We start from the raw sequence: 24,529 nt of genomic DNA, 5'->3' as shown, positions 1-24,529 counted from the left end.
TATATTTCTAAGACACTGCTTTTTAAAATATAGGAGGAAAAAGTAAATGAATGTTATTCATTGGCCAATTCAAGATATGGTAGAGGACCGACTTAAAACTATTCCCAGCAAAGGGGTTAATATAAAGAGGACACTGGTTAATTCCTTCTTTGCTCAGAGGAAATGGGCTTAAATTAGAGGGAAGTAAAGTTGAATCAAATAACAGGAAGACATTGTTGGCTCTGGGGAGAGCTTTATAAAATTAGAATGAGGTATAGCAAGAGCCTGGAGTCTCCCTTCTTACCTCCTCTTACTGTGTTACAAACATTTTGTACACTTTCTGGCAACTGTGTCTGCCTGTGTCTAACTGGAGTGAGCACTACAGGATCTGCTGTCTGCACCAGTCATTTGCATGGAGCCCGTGCTGCCCTAGCTTGTTGTTTTCCTACGTGTTTTATCTCTTCTCATACCATGTAAGCTCTCAGGGATCAGAGTTGAGGCCCTGTGCTGCTTTGGATACCAGCATGTATAGTACCTTGCAGTGAATGAGGAGCCAGTATTTGTTGAATGAATGTATGAATCACAACTTGGTTACCTGTTTATTATTATCAAGCAAGAACCTAAGCTCTGTGGCATCATTCCACCAAAACACTGAAGTGTTGACTTCATCCCAATTCCACTGTTTTTTCCAGTGTCCACTTCATTACTTGAAATGGAAAATATACTTCATTATGTAGGTTAATTTCATTGTTAAACTATAACCACAATGATTTTTTAAAAAATGAAATTTAAGTAGGAAATTCTGCCCAATATCATAATGAAGACTGAGGATTAAATGTAGGCATTGTTGTTCAGTGAAACTTTCTGTTCACAAAGCTATTGGATTAAGAAATTTAAATTCCTGTATTAGATTGGTTGGCATATGCTTAGAGTTTCACAATATTTCTAGTAAAAGCTGCATATTTTACTTTATAGAACCAGCTTCAGCAAAACTAAAGTCCTTTATGAGGTGGGAACCCTTAAGAGTTGGCCCTCAAACACCTGAGTTGAAAAAGAAAAACAAAGAGCAAGAAAAAGTTCTAAGTCTTGGATCTTTACTGTGGAGTATCTGACAACCTAGGTCTTTCCGACAGCTTACCCTGACAAGATAGTAAAGGAAGTTCATCTTTTTTTAAAAAAATTATTATTATTTTATTTTATTTTTAAAAAACATCTTTATTGGAGTAAAATTGCTTTACAATGTTGTGTTAGTTTCTGCTGTATAGCAAATAAAGGAAGTTCATCTTTGATCCCATCATCCTGCCTGGCTACCATGCCCTTGGTGCCCTGCACAACTACCACCTTCTGCCTTAGGGGCACTACATCCTCTTAGTCCTTTCATCTCCTCCTTGTAGTATTTACTCAGATTCTGTTCTGGTTTCAAGAGGCTCTGTTCTCTAGTCAGTGGCCCAATGGCTAATCTCTTCTGCAGTGTTAGCTTCCTGAGACAACACCTCTTTCTTCCACCTCTTCTTTCCTGGCAAGGAAGGGCATGGGTAACACACTTGGCTGGGATGTGAGTTCCTGGGAGCCTTGGCCAGTTCAGAATGTGGGAGTCAGGAAGGCAACTCAGCAGGTGACCTTTGGGAAAGAATTAGATATCACTCTGTCTGGATTGTTTCTTTGTTGGGACTGGGCAGAAAGGAGAATCCATGCAGAGCAGTGGGGATAGCAGTAGAGAGCAAGAGGGCTGGCAGTGGAAAACTGGAGGTGGACGTCCTTGAGCTGGACCTTGATTTAGCGTCAGCTTTTTATAGAGAGCCAACAGCTTGGGTCGTGGCTAGGGAGGGAACTCTCAGGGGACACTGGCTTCTTGTGGACTTCTTAGCTTGTTTCAAATTCCCACATGGAATGGCATTTTGGAACTGGATGCCATATTGCTTTTGGCTAAGTGCTAACATTGCTGCCCCATGTAAGTAACAGGTCAGTAGTAGGCGAGCATAAGCTCGGTGATAAGCTGGAGACGGAGGAGCTTCCTAAGAGGACCAAGGTAGGAATTCAACTGGGACAGGTTCAGAAACTTCCAGTTTGGAGGATTTAATCCTCCCAGAATTTGATGTCCTGTGGGTGGCATTTACCAGAGCTCAGTGTGCCCGTAACTATGCCAGATGATGTGGTAATGCTAAGGAATAGCATTAGTTATATTTTCTTATTAATATGTTTTCTTTCCCTTCTGCATTTCCTCCCCTCATTGCCTGTATGTTCCCATAATTCCTTCCCATAAAGCCCTTGCCCATCCCTCATGGTCACCTTAGGTCTCTCTGCCCTCTGAGACCTGTTCCTGTCCTCCAAACAGAGCTTGGTGGCTTTGAGTGAAAACACTCGTTTTTGTGGGATTTTTGTTTTGTTTTGTTTTTCCTTCAAAAGTTAAGGTTAAAGCCCCCACCCCCAGGCAGTACTTTACCATTGGAAATTGCCTTTAGTTTCCCATGTTTTATTTTATATTTCATGTCTCTTTTAGGCTACTTACGTTCATATCTGACTTGTGTTGGGTCAGCTCAGATTCTAAAGCATACTAAGAAAAAAGAGGTCTCAGATAATCTCATTTACAAAGGAAAATTTATCCTGTAATATTCACATCGTCTACTTTGTAACTGACTCCTGAAGACATTTAGTGGAAAATGTTACAGATGGATTGTTTCTAAGCTTGGCTAAATTATTTGAAAAGCCGGAAATTATTTCTTCACCACCCCCCTCCATCTCCTCAGTAGAGCTGACTTTTAGGACCTGGCTTATAAAAATACTTCCTGGCCTTCGGTACTTATCGGTGGAGCATTATAGCCTTTGAAGGTCACTTGGAGCTATCCATAAAATTACACTTTGCAGCCTAAGTGAAGTAGCTTTCTTTTTTCCTACCCAGGTATTTGCCACACTGTTGCTGCTGTTTTAAATTGTTCTGCTATTACTACTCACCAGCATTACTTTGAAATGATGTAGAAGTGTGTATCCTCTCCCTTTTCATTGTGTAACATAAACACAGACATCCTTTCACTTTTAACATTTTTTTTCCAGTGTTTGTCCATAGCGTTCCTTATGCTGTCTGGTGGAAGCTTGGTTTCATGCCCCTGTAGCCCCACTGAGATAGAGGATTTCTCTACCTTATTGTAACAAATAATCACAAAGAACCAAAAAGAGTTTAATAATAATGCCCGCATCTTTTCCAAAGTATATGCCCATGCATTTAGCTTCAGTTATTATCAAAGGTTTTTTTTTTAAATCCAACTTTGCCTTGTGTCCACGTTTTTATTGGCATAGGAAAATCGATGTTACTATGTATATAAAGTCTTACAGAAGGGCAAGAGGTTGGCCCATAGAAATAAGTAAAACCAATATTTTATTCAACACTATTCCAATATTCAATTTAAAAAATATTAATGTTCATAGTTTTGTGTCTTATCGACATATATTTTGTTAGTACCTATATGGTGGTAGGTATTATGAATCAATAGCAACCTACTTTATGAATTGGAGGGGGATATCAGAAAACTGTAATTTGTCAATATTTAGTCAGTCAGCGCCCAGAATGAGATTCCTGGCCAACAGTTAAACATCTATCCTGGATCCCAGATCCTGAAGTATATTGTTATGTCTTGTATGTGAGAGAGTTGCACATTGATGAAAATTTATCTATTTGTATTAATGTATTTTTAAGGCATATTGGTGAACTGTAATGCTGAGATTCTAAGCTAATAGAAGGCATGATGGGGACTTTGTGAATGACGAGTTCAAGCATATTAGAGAAGATGGGGAAGACTTTTGGTCTTCATTAGTGAATCCCTTTCTTCATTTCACCTCTGAAAATGTGTTGAGAACTCGATGGATTCCTCAGAAAGAAAAAAGCACAGCCCTGAAACCAAAAAGACAAAAATTTGATTTGTCAAAAGCAAAAAAAAAGAAAAAAAGGATAAAAGGTTGATGACAATTTGGGGTGCTGATAGCTACCTTTGAAGCCTCATGACTGTTGTGAAACAAGAACCAGGCATTAGACGATTGTGGTGAGAAAGCTAGACTCCATCTCGGGAAAGAACAGCCTCAATTTTGGACCAGTGAGTGAGCTGCAGACAAATCCAGGAGGACTGTGACAAACAGTCACGGGCAGAAGGAGGGATCGCAGGATGGGCTGTGGAGGTAACCTCAAATTGTTGAGCTGAGTCTATGCAAATGGTTGTTTGGGTGGAGGGTGAGCTGGAGGTGAGTGGGTAGTGACAGAGAGGAAAGGAAATTCTTTCTGAGGAAGGAATGGTGAACCACAGCAGGGCTTGAGACGATGCTAAAGCACAGGTCATGACCCAGAGGCCCATGCTGGAGAGCTGTCTGGGCCGCTGGCTCAGTGAGGCACTGGAAAATTCCACGCATGCCTAGTTTCAGTGTCATTTATAATCTATTTCAAGATAAAGGCTTGAGTAGGTTGGTTGAACAGACATCTCTGATAAGGTGCCCAACATACACCAGGCATTCAACAAATATTTTAAAATTTATTTTAGAGATTAAGTTGACAGGATGAAACCAGGGAATGTGGTGGGCTTAACAAAATGTATGCCAGCGCTTGTTTGTGACTTAATATTAGGTACAGTATGATATGAAATTGGCCCTTTCTTTTGTTATGTTTTTATTCCCTCATAAGGAAGGCTGCTTTCAAATTAAACACCCAAGAGTTACAGAGGCATAGAACAATTACCTATTAATTACCTTCTAGGGTTTCCTGATGACTGATTTCTTTACTGTCTACTTTTCATGTCCTTGTTTCATTCCTTTGTAGTTTTGTGCAATTAAATGAGAAACACCTTAGAAATTAAAAGGATGTTGTTGTTTCAGAAGCAGCCATAAATCAGTAATTAATAATTGAACAGTTCCCAAGCATCTGCTATGGCAAATGGATGGCTAAACCCAGGGATACCCAGATGAAAAAACAAACAAAACCCCCCAAACAAACAAGCAAAAAACTCTGCAGATCCTTGCAGCAAGGAACATACAGTGGAGCGGTAGAGATACAAGCATGAGTATCAGTGCAGGATGTGGTCAGGATTGTGGGGAGACTGAAGGAGCGTGGATATGTCTTTCTTTTTTCCAACCCCCATGGAGAAAGACACCAAGATATGAAATTGAGTAATGACAGCTGGAAAACAGATCCAGCTGGAGAGCCTATGCTCCGAATGCAAAGTGGCTGCTGGTGTTGAATCTCCAGATGGCTTGAAACTAACCAGAACAAGGAAAGGAGAGAGTTCTGGAGAAGAGCTGTGTCAGGTACATCCAAGTGTCAGGTAGATACAAGTCCTGGCGATGGAGAATTGAGTGGAGTGCATATGCAAACTCAGTTCGATATGCTTTGAACCAGTCTTCCAAGGTCTTGATATTTCATGTCAAGTCCCACTGCTGATCTCTTTACCCTCGTCTTGGAAAATGACTTAGACATTCAGATCCCTGGCTACCATTTGGCTACTTGTTGTTGAGTCTTGATGCCAATGGAGGAGGAAAAACTGCCTCCTGAGAGAGATTGGGGGAGCTCAAAACAAAGAGGATCTCACTTCTACCCAGAACCAAAGCTCGAAAATAAGAAAGACCGATGTCTGGTGGCTGGTGTTAGCCCATAACTTCCCCTTTACATACCCTACGTCTATACTTAAAAGGGAAGGGAGTTTTTCCAATTTGCTTGGGCTGCCTCATGACTCTCCCACATGCCCTTCTGTCTTGTGCCTTTTCTCCTTTCTTTCTACTAGACTTGGTGGTAGTCGCTGCTGCCTATACCCCTATTCTTTTTTCTTTTTTAACATCTTTAATGGAGTATAATTGCTTTACAATGGTGTGTTAGTTCCTGCTTTATAACAAAGTGAGTCAGTTATACGTATACATATGTTCCCATATCGCTTCCCTCTTGCATCTCCCTCCCTCCCACCCTCCCTATCCCACCCCTCTAGGTGGTCACAAACCACCTAGCTGATCTCCCTGTGCTATGCGGCTGCTTCCCACTAGCTATCTACCTTACGTTTGGTAGTGTATATATGTCCATGCCTCTCTCTCGCTTTGTTACAGCTTACCCTTCCCCCTACCTATATCCTCAAGTCCATTCTCTAGTAGGTCTGTGTCTTTATTCCTGTCTTACCCCTAGGCTCTTCATGACATTTTTTTTTTCTTAAATTCCATATATATGTGTTAGCATACGGTATTTGCTTTTCTCTTTCTGACTTCACTCTGTATGACAGACTCTAGGTCCATCCACCTCACTACAAATAACTCAATTTCGTTTCTTTTCATGGCTGAGTAATATTCCATTGTATATATGTGCCACATCTTCTTAATCCATTCATCTGTTGATGGACACTTAGGTTGCTTTCATGTCCTGGCTATTGTAAATAGAGCTGCAGTGAACATTTTGGTACATGGCTCTTTTTGAATTATGGTTTTCTCAGGGTATATGCCCAGTAGTGGGATTGCTGGGTCTTATGGTAGTTCTATTTGTAGTTTTTTAAGGAACCTCCATGCTGTTCTCCATAGTGGCTGTATCAATTTACATTCCCACCAACAGTGCAAGAGTGTTCCCTCCCCTATTCTTTTAGTGATGTTCACATATGAATTGGTTCTACCATAGTTTTCTGTAAAAGTGAGAAAGCCAAGTTTTCATAACTCTCTCTCAGCAGCGACACTAATGGGCTTCTCTTCTCAGCTTTACTTAGGCAAAGTTAAGTAAATAGAGCATCATCAGTTCATTTGCTCATTGTTTTGCTGTGTGTCAAAATTGGGCGGACGCTCTGTGAAGACTACAGCAATGTGCTAGACGTATGTTAAGTGACGTTTATTTTTAAAGAAAAAGAAAGCTGAAAGAAATAATGGGTAAGTTTTATCCTTCCCCCACATGAAAGGGGTAAAATATGCAAAGGGTAAAAGTAAGTTTACTTGAAATGTGAAAACTAACTAATATATTTTAAAAATAATAGAAATTGGGTCAGGTCGAAGATGTGAGGAATCCTTTCCCTGGGCTCCGGAGGCTGCCTGGGAGTGGGGAGAGTGTGGGATTGCTTTCCAATCAACTTCTTACTGCCTTAAGGCACTGTCAGTGTTCTTTCTTTCTGGTGTCAGAGCCACTTCTAATAATTACTGCTTTCAGCTAAACAATAGTAGGCATTCACTTCCCAGGGAAAAATGACTTGGGTCATTCATAGGCCGCAGCTCTTCATAGTCATTCAAATTCAGTGTAGGCTTATGGACAGGCCATTACGAGTATTAATAGCTTCACCATCTCACGATGGCAGTGATTACTTCTTTAATATCACTGACAAAAGAGAAAGATCTACACATCAGAAACACTTTTTTTACCCCCAGCCTAGAGATAATGTAGCTGGAGAGACAGAGTGAATTTTTAAAACATTAAAAAAATTTTAAACATCTTCAAAACAAAGCTTTTTAAAAAATGGGTATATTTGAAGTTGTGCCCCAGCGTGGCACAAACCACTCTTTATAAAATGCATTGGAAAAGAATTCTCATGCATTTTAAAGAGGTATGATTTGACTGTTAAATGTATTTTTCTCTAGATAAGTGTAGTGGTCATTTTAAAATGTTAATTATAGACTGTGTGAACAAGATCACTCTTGGTTTTGCTGTGTGCAATATAAACTCACAAAGACTGGAGCATCAGACGTGAAAAAAGTAAATTCTGCCCTTTCTAGTCTATTTGGTGTAATAGACCGAAAAAGAAATGAGAACACTAATCTTGGTTCAACCATCACTTTGCTGAGATTTTGAAGAAGACTTACCCTGGCGCCTCATTACCTCATCTAGAAAATGATGGGATAGGTTTAAATCCCTGAGGTCTAATACCATTCTAAAATTTACACTTCAATAAATATGGCTTTATCTAAAATATACTTGGTCATTATGGTTTGATAAGTAATGATCTCAATAAGAACTTTTTTTTGGCACATTAAAAACAGAACAAAAAAACAAAACAAAAATAACCTTATTCTCTTATATCTCTCAACCCAGTCACTTCTTTTCCCGTGTTGGAAGTAAAAGTAGAATAAGGAGCATGAGAGTGTACGTGTAAGGATCTTGTAAGGAAAGAAAACAAATAAACAAAACCAAGTCCTAGCATCAAAGGACTTCACGAAAGCAGACTTGGGGCCACAGAAATGCCCTGGAAGGAGCAGGACCAGGAGACAGACTGAATATAAGTGTAGCAATATGATTCTTGATGGGGCAGGGTACAAAAAGTAGAGATTGGATCAGATTGTTAAATATGAGTTCAAAGAAATGTCCTAGTTCCAAATAAATGCCTTGAGATAATTGTAGGAAGAGGTACAGATCGATGACAAAGGAGCATTAAAGAAAATACATATTTTCAAATACACCGGGCAAAAGGGGAAGCTTAGACAGGATTTCTGCCCATTGTACATGGCGGATGAAAGCAAATGATGGGGGACTTCCCTGGTGGTGCAGTGCTTAAGAATCTGCCTGCCAACGCAGGAGACACAGGTTCGAGCCCTGGTCTGGGAAGATCCCACATGCTGCAGAGCAACTAAACCCGTGCGCCACAACTATTGAGCCCACATGCCACAACTACTGAAGCCTGGGCACCTAGAGCCCGTGCTCTGCAACAAGAGAAGCCACTGCAGTGGGAAGCCCGCGCACGGCAAGGAAGAGTAGCCCCCTCTCGCCGCAACTAGGGAAAGCCCGCACGCAGCAACGAAGACCCAACACAGCCAAAAATAAATAAATAAAATAAATAAATTTATAAAAAAAAAAAAAGCAAATGATGGAAGACATTGGCAAGGTAGGGGTTTTTAAATAATGCTTTTATTCTTTGTCATTGTAGTATGAATTAAATATGGATATATCATTGGAATGAGTCCCAGTCTTGATGAAAGGCTGTAAAACTAAACTAAAATAAACAAAGAAGTAGGTCAAAGGTCATTAGGAAAGCATGTCTGTTTCTTTCAGTAAGGCTTTCTGGAGTGTTGCCCACAGAATTGAAAAGTGCTTTTTCAGATCCATTTGGTGTTTTTGAGAAATCCTGGAGCAGTGTTTTCAAAGTGTGGTTGTGGAACACCTGAGGCTCTTGAGACCCTTTCAGGGGTCTGGGAGATAAGAACTATTTTCATAATAACACTGAGATGTTACTGGCCTTTTTCATTCTCATTCTCTCCTGAGAATACAGTAGAGTTTCCCAGAAACTACATGACTTACAATATCTCAGAAGAGTAAATGCAGAGGCAGATGTGAGAATCCAGATGTTTTCTATTAAGCCAGACATTAAAGACAGTTTCAAAAATGTAAAACAATGCTACTTATCTCACTATTTTTTTGTCTTGGTTTGGAAAACATAGGGCTTCCCCCCTGCCTCAAATGTTATTTAAGATATTTATTCTTCTTATTCTTAAATTAATGAGTGTTTACATTTTTTTTGGTTTTAATATCTAATAGTGTCCATATCAGTGGATATATCTATCTCAAAAACACTCTGGAAGCAAGCCCTTGAAAATTTTTAAGTGTGTAGAGGAGGTCTGAGACCAAAGGTTTAAGAATGACTGTCCCTAGAGGATAAGTAATTTCTCTGAACCTTAGAAGAGGGCAAAGGTGACCTTATTAAACTATGGGAGTGGCAGTTATCTGTAGTTAGCAGTTACACAAATGTTAGCAATGATGCTAACTTGAGTGCCGCCTTCTTGGTTACCTCTGAGACACTTTAATAGGAATTCTTATTTGATAACTCACAACAGACAAAGCAGTGAAGGCTGTTGGCATTCTTTCCATTTTATAGATAGGAAAATGTTAGAATCAGAGAAGTGATTTTCCAAGGATCATGAAAAAAAGTTGAGCTGGAACCATTTGGTACTTATGAATCCTAGTCCCATGTGTTTTCCTGTTGTTTCACTGACTGCATTGGTGCTAGGACGAATCAAGAAATTTTCTTCTAGTGGACCACAGCATGGTGCATGGCAAACTCTTAACTCCTTGTGGAGGACAGCTTGTGTCAGATCACTTTAAGATCCTCTGCAACAAAAAAAAATAACAGGTATCACTAACACCCTGATGATATCAGTACATTTGAAATTCACTGGCCAGGTGGAAAAAATATTACAGAAAAATGGGATAAAATATACCTGGGGAAAATATAAGGAAACAAAACTCCAGTTTTTATCAACACAGCACGAGGACATGTCAGCAAGATAACACACCATGAAGGCCCATGGGGAGTCTGTAAAGTTGAGTATTTGCTGGTGATGCTATAGTGCCCATGGGAAAAAAGCCCGAGTGATAATACTGTGATGTATTAGAGCAAGACTTGTACAGTGGACTAGGAAGCATCTTCTCTTAGAGGACAGTGTCTAGTTCTGTAGTTATAGTTGTAAAAAGTGAGAAATGGGGGAGTTTTGGAAGAGTGGTCATGGATGTTTAGCACATGGGATGCTGGATGGGGAGTGAGGAAAAGCGAACAGAGAACCATCATTTGCTGGTAAGTCAGGCGGAGGTAATTAGTAGTTGCCTGTGGGGCAAAGCGTGTGTTTCTCTGATTTGAGCACCATGTGTTGCCTGGGATCTTTTGGAAATACAGAATATTGCTGCTGCATACTTCATTATGTCTAGCAGATGTTGCTTTTATGTTTTTGAGTCCAATTTGCAGAATGAACATGGTGTCGTAAAACAATACTCCTAAAAACAGAAGAGAGGAAACTAGTTAACTGGCCTCTTACCAGGACAGTTTTAAGAAGGGCCAGACTTTTAGCCGTGGCCTGTCTGGAGTACAAAAGTGAGACTATTCTAAGAAGAAAAGCAGTGTCATGACATGTTTATTGATGTAAACTGTGAATAAAGAAGGTTCAGTCACATTTTTAGAGAAAATATAAACTATTCGGCAGCTGACTAAGGAGGGGACTGTCACTGGACGGTTGCCTCCTACCTACACTCCATCCCCTAATATTTAAAAAAATTGTTTTCTTGCAGCATTTGCCAGTGATCCAAAAAAAGGAAAAAAAAAATCCTCCTTTTCATGACTCAGTGTCTTCAGGGTGTTACAACAAACCTGTTCAGCTTTTGAATCTTATTAAAGTCAAAATATTGAGTTGATTCATCAGCACTAAGCGATTAGATTTTCGCTTTATGCGTGTTTTGAAAGCAGGGCTTGCTATAGAAGGTATATTTACATAACAACGCTGTTGCTCAGTGCCCTTGCATTTTTCTGCAGGTGCTCTTATCTTAATGGAAATTTACTGGAAAATTCTTGCCAGAATAAACACATTCCTTCAGGAGTGAAAGGCTTAATGTACTTTTCGTTCAACAGCACCACTTTCCTGTGAGCAGATAAACCAAATTATTTGGCATTAGTCATTATACTTCACACATTCCTCAGTTCTCATCATGATCTCCCGTGGGGCTAAGGGTTGTCGAAAATAGCAATAAAGTAGACAATCTTACATTATAATGAGAGGTAAAACAAAAGCAAGGAAGGGCGTCTATATATTTGACATGAAATAAACCAAAAATGAATCCGGCAAACACTGTAAATTAGCTTTAGCTATCCTGATAAAGCAGGATTAAGGAGTATGAACCAGAGATCAGTTGAGCTGGTGATCACAGAAATGAAAAATATAATTTACTTTTCATTTTTAAGAGAAAAGAGAGCTTTCTCGTTCACACTGTAACTTAAGAATCAGGAGTGTAAACCCTAAACTGAGAACACCAGGTGGTATCATGGCCACAGGGTGGGATACAAGGATGTAAACAGGAGTTGGGGCAGGGAGGGAGGAAGTGTCCTTTGAATTAAGGGATGGGGGCGGCAAACAATGGACAATGGAGGCTAGAGGAAAGAGATTCACACAAACATGTCTAGACTTCCTGCTGTTGGCCCTCATTCTAACGCCCACCCATCACCAGGCCAGGATTGCTGCTGGGGTGAGATTATAGGGATTGTTCCATCATTCATGCCACCAGCATTAATAAAGTATGTAATCAAGGCAGAGAGAACCATCTTTAAAGGGATAAAACTGGCTGATTAGCGCATTACAGTTAAGTAGTCAGTTATATTGCATTTATTTGCAACAATAGGAAATTAAGTTCTTTGACTTTTACTAAGTCAGTTAGAATTAAACTGCTGGGTAGATTCGACCAGAGTTTAGTGACCTTCTTCCTTATGCTGTATTAAATCCTACTATTTTAAATAACTATGGGAAAGGCCAGTTTAAATGTGAAAATGTTCACACACTATTAAAGAATTTTGTTTTGTTGCATTTCTTTTTATTTTCTCTATGTGCAGTAAGTAAAACCAGTCTAGCAGAGTATTACTTCCTAATGTCTTCTTGGGAGATAAAAAAGCAATTTGATATTAGAGTAACAAAACACTCATTCACCAGTTATTGTCTCCACTCAAATTGTATTTCTGAAAAATTATTGAATATAAAGGGGAAAAACCATAGCTGAAAAATTTCCTTCTTCAAGTAATAAGGCTTTTCCCTATCTCAATATAAACAATAATGAAGCAATTTAATATTTCTATTCTATATGGGTTTTTTTTATTATTAGGCACTTTAATTCAATGTTAGTAGTAGGTAGGATATGACTTACAAAGAAAAAAATACAGTTGAAGTCATTAAAAAGTTTATTCACTTATCCTTTTCTTCATAGATTATATTTAACCAAATGTTTACAAGGTAATTCCTAACTACTTATTCAGAATTGCCAATAAATACATTTTTTACCATGTTTTAAAATATATGTAAGTAATGGGTACATTTATAAGTGTAAATATTAAAAGTTGCTTTCTAAAATAGAGTGTAACAGCAAACTTAATATACCATCCTTCTATTGATGTTTTGGTTCCAAAAAACAAACTTAAAATTCAAATGGTGCCTCATTCATTGATTGTGGATATTTGCTATGTAAGGGGTGATTGAGTTTGATTTTTAGGTATCAATGATAAATATGAAATACTGTGTAAAATTCAATCCCAATTTAATTAACCTCTAATCAAGATTTAACCTGTTGCTTTCTAAGAACAAATTTTCAGGTTTAAAGAAGCCTTAAAATAATTTAAGTGAAATGGAAATGGAAGAATATTTATCCCATTGCTGTTTGTTCTTTGCCATGCTTTTCCATAGAGGATAAAACTGTTCATTCTACAAGCGTATTATAATCAGTAGCCTCTCAAGATAAACAGTTTCAAAATACACATTTCTTTGGTTTTGTTTAGGAGAACTTGAGTTTCCAAATTCTCCAGCTCAGTACTGTGATATTTTAGAAATTGTACTACTTCCTCATGTACTAAGATGAACCGTGTTTTCTTTTGAATTTATAGTCGCAGATATGGCCAGTATACCATGAACCAGGAAATCACCAAAGTTGTAGAAAGACCTCCATTTGATCGATCAAGTTCCCAGGATTCTTTGGATGAACTATCTATGGAAGATTATTGGACCGAGCTAGAAAATATCAAGAAATCCAGTGAGAACAGACAAGAAGATCAAGAGGTGGTGGTTGTCAAAGAGCCTGATGGTAATAATGAAATTAACAAAACTTTTTTCTCTTTTTTTCTTTTTCTCTCTCTCTCTTTTTTAATATGTATAGATGGGAAATGAATACATGGAAAGGAAGAGGAGGAAAAAAAATATTAAAGCTAGGAAAACCAGAAAAAGATAAATGGTAGCTGCCTTTCAACTTGAAAATGACTTAATTGTGGCAGATGTATAGATGCAGCTGACACATATAAGTGGCATAAGTAAATTCGCTTAGTTTTGGATGTGGCTAGAATCTTGTTGGCTAAGCTTGCTGTATCATAGACTCTTAGAGTTAGACTAGAATTTTGAAATCATCTAAGCTTTATTTAAATTCCTTCTTTGATATCCTAGCCACATGGCCATTTGGCCTCTAGTGAGTATAGATGCTGATGATATGAGTATAGATGCTGCTTTTCCGTCAGCTTGAGCTGTTTCGGTGTTCTTTATTTTATTGATTTACGATCTGCTCTATACTACCTTTTACTCACTTACTGTAGATCTGCCTTCTGGAAGATCAGAACAAGTCTGTTTTATTTTTTGCATGATAGCCTTTCAAATGGTTGAGGATAGTTGTCTTGTTACTAGCCAAGCAACTTCTTCTAGAAGGAAAGATTCACATAAATCCATCGTTGTTGGTGATTTGCAGACCTGTCCCTGTACTGGTCATCTTATCTTTCAAAGTATCATCCTCCAGATTGGCAGCAGTGCCACAGTTTAGCCAGCTAAGCTCAGGGTACAGATTTGGACAGGAAGATGGTATTAGCATTCTTAGCCTCCACATTTACTTCTTGTATTTGGTTCATAATTTCACTCAAGTCTCTTTCTAGCCGCATTTCCCACAGTCTCCACTACTGTATTTCATATTCTGGAAGAAGCATGTAAAACTTCACTTTTTTTTTCCCCTTAAATTTCATGTTTTCTTTTTTTTTTTTTTTTTTTTGCTAATCTATTAAATTAGACACTAGGTTTCTGATGCCCAACTCTGGCATCTATTATATTAGCATTCTTTCTATGCCTTGTGCCAGCTATAAGTTTGTAAGTCAGTCTTTGGTGTATAAATTGATACAAATGCCAAGAAAGTAAGAGCCACAGTTAGTACCTTGGGACCCACTGCTAGTAGTGACCTGTTTTTCAACAGAAGACTTTTTTTTATATATATAAATTTATTTATTTTTGACTGTGTTGGGTCTTTGTTGCTGTGTGCGGGCTTTCTCTGGTTGCGGGAGTGGGGACTGTTCTTCGTTGTGGTGCGTGGGCTTCTCACTGCGGTGGCTTCTCTTGTTGCGGAGCACGGGCTCTAGGTGCGCGGGCTTCAGTAGTTGTGGCTCGCGGGCTCTAGAGCGCAGGCTCAGTAGTTGTGGCGCACGGTCTTTGTTACTCCGTGGCATGTGGGATCTTCCCAGACCAGGGCTCGAACCCCGGTCCCCTGCATTGGCAGGCAGATTCTTAACCACTATGCCACCAGGGACGCTCTCAACAGAAGACTTCTTAATAATGCTAAATAACTTAGCATCAAGTTGTTTAATACTGAAATCTATCAATACATAAATAGGCTTTTCTCCTTTGCTATACCATTTGTTGAAAAAAAGCAACCGATAATACTTGAAAAAGAAAAGTTAGAGATTTTCCTTAATTTAACACTGATTTGTAAAAGAAAATTATAACCAACTCATTCTTCTATTTGGGTTCTCTTTCATTTTACTCTCATTCTTTCTCACTTTACTAATCCAGTTGAGCTTTTTGTGGTAATAGTGTCTCCCAACATTTCTGTCTCAATGTTTCAAGATGGCAGCAGCATACCAGCGGCCTGCTGAGTAAGGAGAAAACATTCTGCAGAAAGCAGCACTCGAGCCTGTTGCATAGCCATGTGTCCTTAGCTATTTCATAATTCTCCAAGGCTAAAATGGATTCATAGTGTTGTGATTATCAAGAAGAATTGGGACTGTTTCCATACACCCATGCCTTCTTTTTGACTTGAAATTGTTTGAATTTTACCTCTACTTTTTAATGGAACAAGTGACTCTATACTGTAATCTTGTTTACTTCCCTTATCATTGCAATATCAGCTTTTTTCTGGCCATTTGGTTTGATACACGTATACCGAGTTCTGCCTTAACAGCATTAATAATCACGGCTGACTTTTTATGTCAGTAAACAGTTTTTGTTGTCTGGCATGCAGAATGCCTGGCACTGCCTTATGTTTCTTGAAGTCAAGGTTATTAATACTTTATTTCTGCCCTCATGGAGTTTAGATAGTAGAGAGGGATAGATGGGCACACCAGTCAGGGCTCCATCATGTGATATGGACTATAATAGAGCTCTGCAAAGTTCTTCCCATGTGACATTCTCACATGTGGTTATGAGGCACCCAGGGCAGCTGTGGTTTAGTTTACAGATGAGAAAACAGAGTCAGCTTGAGGCTAAGTGACCCGGCCAAAGTGACATGGCCATCAAGGTGCAGAAATGGGGTAAGGACACAGGTCTTTTGTGTCTCAAGTCCTTGATCTTTCAATTTCCTCTATAAACATGGAGCTTGGAGTGAATCTATTCTAGTTATCATTCAGTTTTTCTGTTAATCATCAACAGATCTTCCTTTTTTTTTTGGCCGCGCCGCCTGGCATATGGGATCTTAGTTCCCTGATCAGGGATTGAACCCGTGCTCCTGCAGTGGGAGCACAGAGTCTTAACCACTGGACTGCTAGGGAAGACCCGAATCGTCAATAGATCGTATACAACATTTGCTTTACTGTTTACTTCGTTTCAGTGTTTTGAATGGATTCAGTTGTTTAATTGGTTTCCTATAATAAGCTATTTTGGTCTTTTTGCTGAAAATAGTGTGCTTTAAAAGAAAATTTGTGAAAAACATGACTTTGATGGGCTGACCTGGGGGGTTAAAAAAATTAATTTGAAATTGATTAGTTCCTGATGTCCAGATGCTCTTTACTTCTTTTCCACACTCCCTGTCAGCTACAGCGAGCAGAGAAAACAAGCCTTTCCATCAGTTAGGGTTGGACTCGGGTAGTGCTGAATTTAAGCCAAGAAACAGGGCTTTAATGGCCATCCCCAGCATCGACTTCCTTCTGTAACTCGATGGAAGTAAGTTATCTTTTCATGGCTTGCTCATCTCTGGAAAGGGAATAGTATTATCTTCCCCTGGTTAATCTGCAGGGAAGTTATAGAGGTTAATCACATGTGAAGTCATTTAAAACTTTTAATTGAGTGTATATGAAATGGATCTAAAATTTGATATCTTTATGCCTGGAGTTTATGGCAGTTGTCCAAGTTTCAGATGATGATTCTTAGCACTGCGGTTTGGTTGTGATATAAGAGTTTCAGTAAGGGTTTTTAAACAGCTTAAAAGAATGTAAACGTTCTCATATTTTGTGATTTAAATACCATTCTTCTCTATTGTCTTAGAGGGAGAACTGGAAGAAGAGTGGCTTAAGGAGGCCGGTTTGTCCAATCTCTTTGGAGAGGCTGCTGGAGATAACCAAGAAAGCATGGTGTTTTTATCAACACTGACCCGGACGCAGGCGGCAGCTGTTCAGAAACGAGTAGAGACTGTCTCCCAGACCTTGAGGAAAAAAAACAAACAGTACCAGGTTCCTGACGTCAGAGACATATTTGCTCAACAGAGAGGGTCAAAAGAAAGGGAGGTAGGTTTTCTTTTTTGATAAAGCAAAGGAATAATTGCTTAGAATCAATTGAACCCATCCAGTTTAATTCAGATCATTAAAAACTTAATGGGCATGTATATGCAAGGCGCTAAAGCTCCGTGCTCTCCATGATCAGGAGGGACTTGACCCCTGTCCTTCTAGAAGTTATACTGATGGGGCAGAAAATGAAACAAGTTACATTTCTCTGTGACAGTCCCTGTGTTAGGTGTCCTTGGAGCGTTAGGAATGGCCCCAACCTCCTAGGCAATGTGACGGCTAATTGTTACTTACAGAAAAGTCAGAGGTAGAGGATTCTTCCTTCTACGTTAACTCTTTTAGGAAAATTTGCTTTTTTTCTAGACTCATGTGGGGATGAATGGAAGTGGAACGTGAAGGAGCTAGTTGTAGCTGAATTATAAAACAGGAACCCTGAACATGAAATAACTTCCCCTTTGCATCTAGCACGTAGCACGGTGCCTAGCACATAGAAGATTTGAGTAGATATTTGCTAAGACGATGAATTTATTAGTGGAAGCTGTTGGAGTCCGGTAGAGACTCTGGGGCTGATGGCTGTCAGGGGAGGCCTGGTACAAGTAGGAGATCTGTATGGCGTAGAACAGTGTGGCTCAGTACAGCCAGTTGGTGGGCTGCTAGTGGCTTGTCCAGGAGGACCTCAAGAGCTTGCACAAAATGTAAATTAATATCATCTGCTCCTTCAACAAGAAAGTCTTGCTACAAAGAGGAAAAAAAGGTCAGCTGAACTTAATGATGTTCTTAGGGTCAAAGTTGATCTATACTCTGGACTGTTCTCTGATGAAGTTGGAATAGCTCTGGTCTAGAAGACCCAGTTGGATGATTGGAGTGAGAACAAACAGAATGGATGTTGAACGATGATTGCAGTGATCATAATAGCAGTTATATTTGCTGCTGCCACTACTGAACACCTACTGTTACAACTACTTTCCATGCGATATCCCATTTCATCCTTAGAGCTGTCCTGTGAGTGAGGTATCATCGTTTCCGTTCTACAGGCTCATAGACTTTAAGGCACTTGCTCAGTGGTCCTGTAGATAGTAAACCCAGATTTGTCAGACTCTAAATAAGTGCTTTTAACCACTGTGCATCCTGCTACGTTTGGCTTTACATATAAGATTCTGATATTAGTAGTCTCAGTAAATACATGAGATGTATTTACACTATAAATAAAGGGTAACAAAAATCTTTAAAGGATGAGGGACTAAATGGACTTATATTTAAGGTATCTTTCTGTCATATAGAGGTTTTTTGCTTTTTGTAGACATTTCATTCTTCCAAGAAATCCTTTATAGCTGCAGGTTCCTGCTCTATTTGCATGGTCAATTGTAGATCAAATCCAGTCCATTTTATAGGAATTTTGGGGTGACTGGATTGCTCTAGGTAGGTCTCTGGCTGCTGTGAGGCAGTTACATGCTTGCATACCACCCAGTCGTTATTTGGGACATCCACTGGGGTTGAAGGACTGGACTTGGTTTCTAGCTGTAGGAAAATGAATAGTAAGGAAATATAGTATTATGACATTTCCTTCCCAATTAAAGAGCTCTCCCTGAGGGAGTTAAGAGGAAACAAAAGGGGGGGGGGGGCGCAGAGAGCTGAGCCTAAGCAAACCATGTACTGTGGGATTCCTGCCAGTCTCTAAGAGGATGTTGCTACTCAATGCTTCAAGCAACATTTTCCAGCAAATTCTTGGTAATGTCTAAACCACATGGTTTGAGTTCAAGGTAACTGGTGAGTTGTATCATCTGATGGAGTCAATAAGAGAGAAATAGCACAAGTAAATTAAAATAATGTTAACTTGCTTACACTTTATGCCTTTAATCGAAACACTGCCACCCATTAGAAATATGTCCCCCATCCCTCAAGCAGACATGGGCCAGCTATCTTTACTTGCAGTTCTTCTATTCTCAGATAAGTACAGTGGGCCCTCCATATCCCTGGGTTCTGCACCTGTGGATACGGAGGGCCGACTATACTGTGCCATTTTTTATAAGGGACTTGAGCATCCTCCAATGTCGATCCGCAAGGGCAGGGGTGGGGGGTGTCCTGGAACCAGTCTCTCACAGATACTGAGAGATGACTGTCCATATTCAGCTCTTCCGTTTCAAATGCTTCCTCTTGAAGCCCTTGCTGACACTGGGAAATATAATACAGAAATGAATACCATCTGCACTGTTATCTTCAATTGCTTAGGAAAACAATTCCAACCACATGCTCCAAAATACGTGTTCCTGTGTAAGATTAGAATTACTCACTGTGTGCCCTGTGCCGTGGAGTGCTGGCCTCCTGCAGGCTCGTGGGCGGAGGGAGGAGGATGGTATTGCCCTGCCTGAGGGGGACTGAAGTAGTGCCATGACTCTTGTACCACTTCTGTGATTGGTAGTCGCTCTACACTGACCTGGGTACCTCTAACCTCTAAGTAGAGCACCTCTGCGTACCTGCCCCGGTGCTTTTCGAGACTCTTCTTGGACTGCAGGTGGAGAGGGGAGTTCTCTGCTAACACCTGAGTTGAAGTATGTGGGGAGGGGACTACAAAGGCTATCTTCTTTTGTATAGAGAGGAAAATCCAATGGAATGAGTATTTTAAAGACAGTTCATTCAAATAGACCTCTGTGTATGATTGACCTAGACTCCCCTTCCTGATTCCTGAATTCCTCCTGAAGCCTTACTTGGAAAGGAGGAAGTACAGCCTGGACACACTTACTGGTGAGAGGAGCCAGCCATGTTTTCCTGTGTCCATAAGCCCTTGGAGGGCTGCATTCTTCAGGTGTCACTTCCTCAACCCCTTGAAAAAGGAGTTCCTTTGAATATCTAAGCTCTTATTACCTGCTTGGTAATTTAGTTTTAGTTGATCTCACATTTATTACTAGCTTTTTAAAAAAATATGAAGAATTCTATTTTATTACCTACATGTCAACTTATAATTTTATTTTATAACAGCGTTATTGAGAGAGAATTCACCAAGTCGCCCACTTAAAGTTTACAATCCAGAGGTTTTTTGTGTAGTCACAGATTCACAACCATCCTCACCATCCATTTGAGCACCTTTTCATCATCTCCAAAAGGAAACCCATACCCGTTAGCAGTCATTCCTCATATTCCTCTCCTTACCCACTCGGCAACCACTAATTTACTTTCTGTCTCTATGACTTTCCTATTCGGAAGATTTCGTAGAAATGAAATCACACAATATGTGGTCCTTGTGACTGATTCCTTTCACTTAGTGTAATGTTTTCAAGGTTCATCCATGTTGTAGCATGTACCTGTACTTTGTTTCCTTTTATTGCAGAATAATATTTCATTGTGTGGGTGGCTCACATTTTGTTTATCTACTCATCTGTTAATGGATATTGTTAACTTTTTGATGTGTTTTCTTTTCCCTTCAATGTATAGCGGCGTTCTTGATGGCAGGGACACTCTTGATGTTGCCCTTATTCCCCACAGGGCTTAGTAGTGTGTCTTACAAGTTGTGGGTGATCACATGTTTATTGGATGATTGCTTGTTGATTATACCTGTAGTCCTTTTTTTCTGTGATTGATATAATTCTGAGTGCATTTCTTGTACTCTGAAGGTTAGTAATAGAGTTATTTCACAGTACCGTTTCTCTGGTTGTGAGGTGGAGATGACTAAATGGCCCATGTTCTATCTTTAGCCTCCAGATGGTGCAGAATCACAATCAGTCAGAACAGACGAAAACAAATACCAAGGAAAAGATGGTAAGTTGGACCCGTTCTCTTGTATTTTCTCATTTATTAGTATAACAAACAGATAAGACCTTTTAAAACATTCATCTTCAATTCTGGTAAGCAAATTCTATTCAGATACTCATATAAAGTACCCAAATAGATGATTACATAAGACTGAGCATATAGTTGGCCTTTGATTTTTTTTAAATACTTGTCTATGTCTATCTGTTCTAACATCTCTGTACATAGTCAGTTTTCCCAAATGCTTACCATGTGCCAGGTACTATGCAGAGATATTTACCTAATTTAATAAACTCAGGAGCTCTATGTAGTAAATATTGTTCTTAACCCATTCTACAAATGAGAGAAGTGAGGTTTACAGATGTAAAGTTACTTTCCCAAGGCCACACAGCTAGTAAGGGGAGCCAGTGAATTTGGAACCTCATTTTCAGATCTGAAGTTCTTAGCTCATAAATGGATGGCTTTTCAGAAAGTTTAGAAAAACTTTTTTTAAGTTAAGATTTTTTTTGGGGGGGGGTCATTGATTACAACTCTCCTTTTCATTCCTTTTTCTGTATCTGTTATTTCAGAAATGGATTAGAAATTCAAGGCATGGATGAAAATAAATAGTAAGACTTTATTAGTACTTACCAAGAAAGAATTTAAAGCTATTTCATGGATTTACAAAAAGGAAAAGTTTCTAAATTAAGGTCACAGATTTAATCCTCAGTGTGCTGTTACTTAAAAACTATAGCAGAGGTGGTTGGTGGCTGCCTGAGTCCCGCTTGGGACTTTTCTTTTGTTTATGTCCTTAAGACCTGGCACCTGGAGTGTTCATGGCATTACTTGTGTTGTGTTTGGATTGGAAGTAGTGGAGGAAGAGTATCAGGTAGACTGTGGAGGCCTGGGAAGTGTTCCCAACCTTCCTATAAAAATCAAAGGTTAGTCCAAAATTACTGTGTACGGGACATTTTGGAGTCTTGGAGCATCTAGTATCTTTATCCTTCCTTTCATACTTTTCTCAGAACTTCTCTCCTGCACCCCTGCCTTAAAATATATACACACACACGTATGTGCATATATAAGTGTGTGCATGCGTGTGTATAGACACATACGTGTCTATATATTTATGTCTATAAAAGCACTTGATTTTTACTGTTCTGTGGAGATTTCTTTAGTTACATGTTTTATATCAGAATGAAATTACTGGGTGTTTCCCTAAGTCTGTGTGCCAGTAGGCACTGAAGTGGCAAGCAGGCTGGAATAGCCAGTGCAGGCGGGCTAGAGAGCTGGGTCGTTAAGAGAGACAGATGAACCTTTTGTGCCAATATCAATATGCTTTGGGCTTTGGGGAAGAGCGACTGGCAATTGCTAAATGAATACTGAGGAAAACATTGTCCTTTCTTGGTGTTTTCCTCCTTTGCCAGAGATGGTGATGTAGGCTATATAAACAGAAGTTCTGGAAGACAAGTTCATTATAGCAGTCCCTTCCAGCCTAGCTTGCAGCAGCCGAGTGGAATGTGACAAACTTGCTGCCTGATTTACATCTGCTTTTGCTGGAATGCTATGAAGTGGGCATAGAGCCTCCAGTCAGAATAATAAGAGAATGTGTATAATGCCATCCAAGTCACTGAGTATTTACTACTGCACCTGTTCTGGGCAATGCCATGCTCTTTTGCTAGCCAGTGAATTAACCAGTGTTATGCAAACATTGAAAGGTTCTGAATGAAATGCATGGAAAATATTGTCTGGAGTTCAAAAGTGGAGCTCTTTCCATTTGAAATCTGTAAGTGTGAGCTACGTAGTCTATTTTAAATGTTTTCCCTACGCTTAGGCTTTTATGCATGTTCAATCAAAGTTACTTACTCTAAATGAAAAATAAAAGTTTAATGTTGCAAGCATTGTTGCATTTCAAATTAATTAATCTACTGCTAAGTATCAATCTTAACTTTTCATCAAATTATACAACTCTGTGTATATGAAAGTCCAATGTTTAATACATACATTTAGAAATACTAATAATGCCGAAATAACTTTTAAAACTTTTGTGTTATGTTTTCTTTTCCGAGTTCCAAAGAGGAGGGGAAATTATTTTTTAAAATAAAGATATGGATTATTTTGGACAATTGAAAAACTTTGAGTTTTGTAAAATATTTGTAACTCAGTGCTATTATCCACTTAAAAACCAGAGGAGAATAGATTAAATAAATTATATTATTTACACTTTTGGGCTTTAAGAGCCAAAAGGTTTATCTCAGCATTCTCTGTTAACGTTTCTCTTTGAGAGTAGATAATTGATTCATAGATACTTTTATTAATCAGTTAACTATTTCTTTTAGCAGTGCTCCTTTATCACCCCTGAAACTGTTTTTCCTGCTATCTGCCTTAACTAGAGTTACCATTTGATCCTTAAGCCTTTTCTATATTGTGTTTTTTATTTTTGCCAGTTTTTGAAGGAACTTCATATGTATAAAATGTATTCTAACTTAATTATAATTCTTCTCCTCAGTTTTGAATTCACAGAACATTTGTTTGTGTGTGTGGGGAGGTGGTGTTTATTGTAGCTCTGACATGGGGCTGTTAAGGAGAAAAGGGAGTCGTTTTAACATTCTTGACCATAAACACTCAGCTTTTAGAAAGGTAGCTTCTAATTTAAGAAAATGGCTAATCAGTTTTTTCCTCTTAGAATGGTTTCCTAGGAAACCAACATACATATTCACAGTAAAACATAAAGCGGTGTAAACCAGTGGGAATGTAAAACTCACATTGTGCTTTGACATTTAAGTTAATACTTTAAAAATTAATCGGAGAGAGGTCTAGTTATCCTAATTAAAAAAAAAATTGTCACAGGCTGTTGGAAAAGCATAATGTGGCATAGATGGCAGCAGATAAATACAATCAAAGAGCTTTAAATTTTCTCTTATTTTTGGAATTCACATAGGTCCATTTTACTTACTTTCTTAACTGTGAGATGTCACCAGGGCCAGCTATGTAATTTGCAAGGCCCAGTGAAAACTGAAAATGTAGGGCTTCTTGTTCAAATTGAAGACAGCAACAGTAGAACGTTAAACCCAGCTTGGGGCCCCGCTGAGCACTACCTAAGTCCTACAACCACGAAGCCCGCACTGCTTACTGAATGAGAGTGAAAAAGGCTAGATTTAGATTTATCCGTATTTTCTTTTGAGTAAAACAGTTTTTCTGTGTGTTTTTGCTTTAAGTGACTATAAGTATAGAAAATATATAGAAGATAATACAAATACATTTTCTGAAGGCATCAGACTTTTAATAATATACGTATATATGACATATTTATTCAATTTTAAAATTAACTTTACCCTCCATCACCTTGCTGTGTTAGTATATAAGCATTTGAATGTACTATGTAAGCTTCCTGATGTAATCCAGAGCTGCCCACCATGAATTAAAGGTCTGCAATGAGAAAATAACAGTAATCCTGTCATTGATTCCAGGTTTTTATCTAGTGTGAGTTGTGTTAAAAACCAAAAACTTATCAAATAGCCAAATTTAGAAGTGTTTTCTTCCAAGCCTAAAGCCGACATTTTCAGCAAATAAGTTTTCAGGTGTTAATTTTTTTCCTGGAGGATTAACAACAAACAAACCAAGAAAATAATGTTAAATTTATTATAAACTGT

The 24,529-nt window shown here is 38.9% G+C and overlaps 1 protein-coding gene across 7 annotated transcripts in view; it reads left to right on the top strand.

Moving 5' to 3' along the window:
• The window catches only part of ARHGAP18 (Rho GTPase activating protein 18), a 136,023-nt gene that overhangs the window by 64,180 nt on the left and 47,314 nt on the right, over positions 1-24,529 (top strand). For all 7 annotated transcript variants that reach the window (XM_019951873.3, XM_019951872.3, XM_073789581.1 and 4 more), the window contains exons 2-4: positions 13,302-13,498; positions 16,918-17,156; positions 20,843-20,906. In XM_019951873.3, the coding sequence (XP_019807432.1) occupies positions 13,302-13,498; positions 16,918-17,156; positions 20,843-20,906 (500 nt within the window). The remainder of the gene's footprint in view (positions 1-13,301; positions 13,499-16,917; positions 17,157-20,842; positions 20,907-24,529) is intronic.

Source organism: Tursiops truncatus, chromosome 12 (assembly GCF_011762595.2).
Source record: "Tursiops truncatus isolate mTurTru1 chromosome 12, mTurTru1.mat.Y, whole genome shotgun sequence".
NCBI lineage: Eukaryota > Metazoa > Chordata > Mammalia > Artiodactyla > Delphinidae > Tursiops > Tursiops truncatus.
Note: the sequence above shows the minus strand (reverse complement) of the source record. Positions and strands in the feature narration are given on the sequence as shown.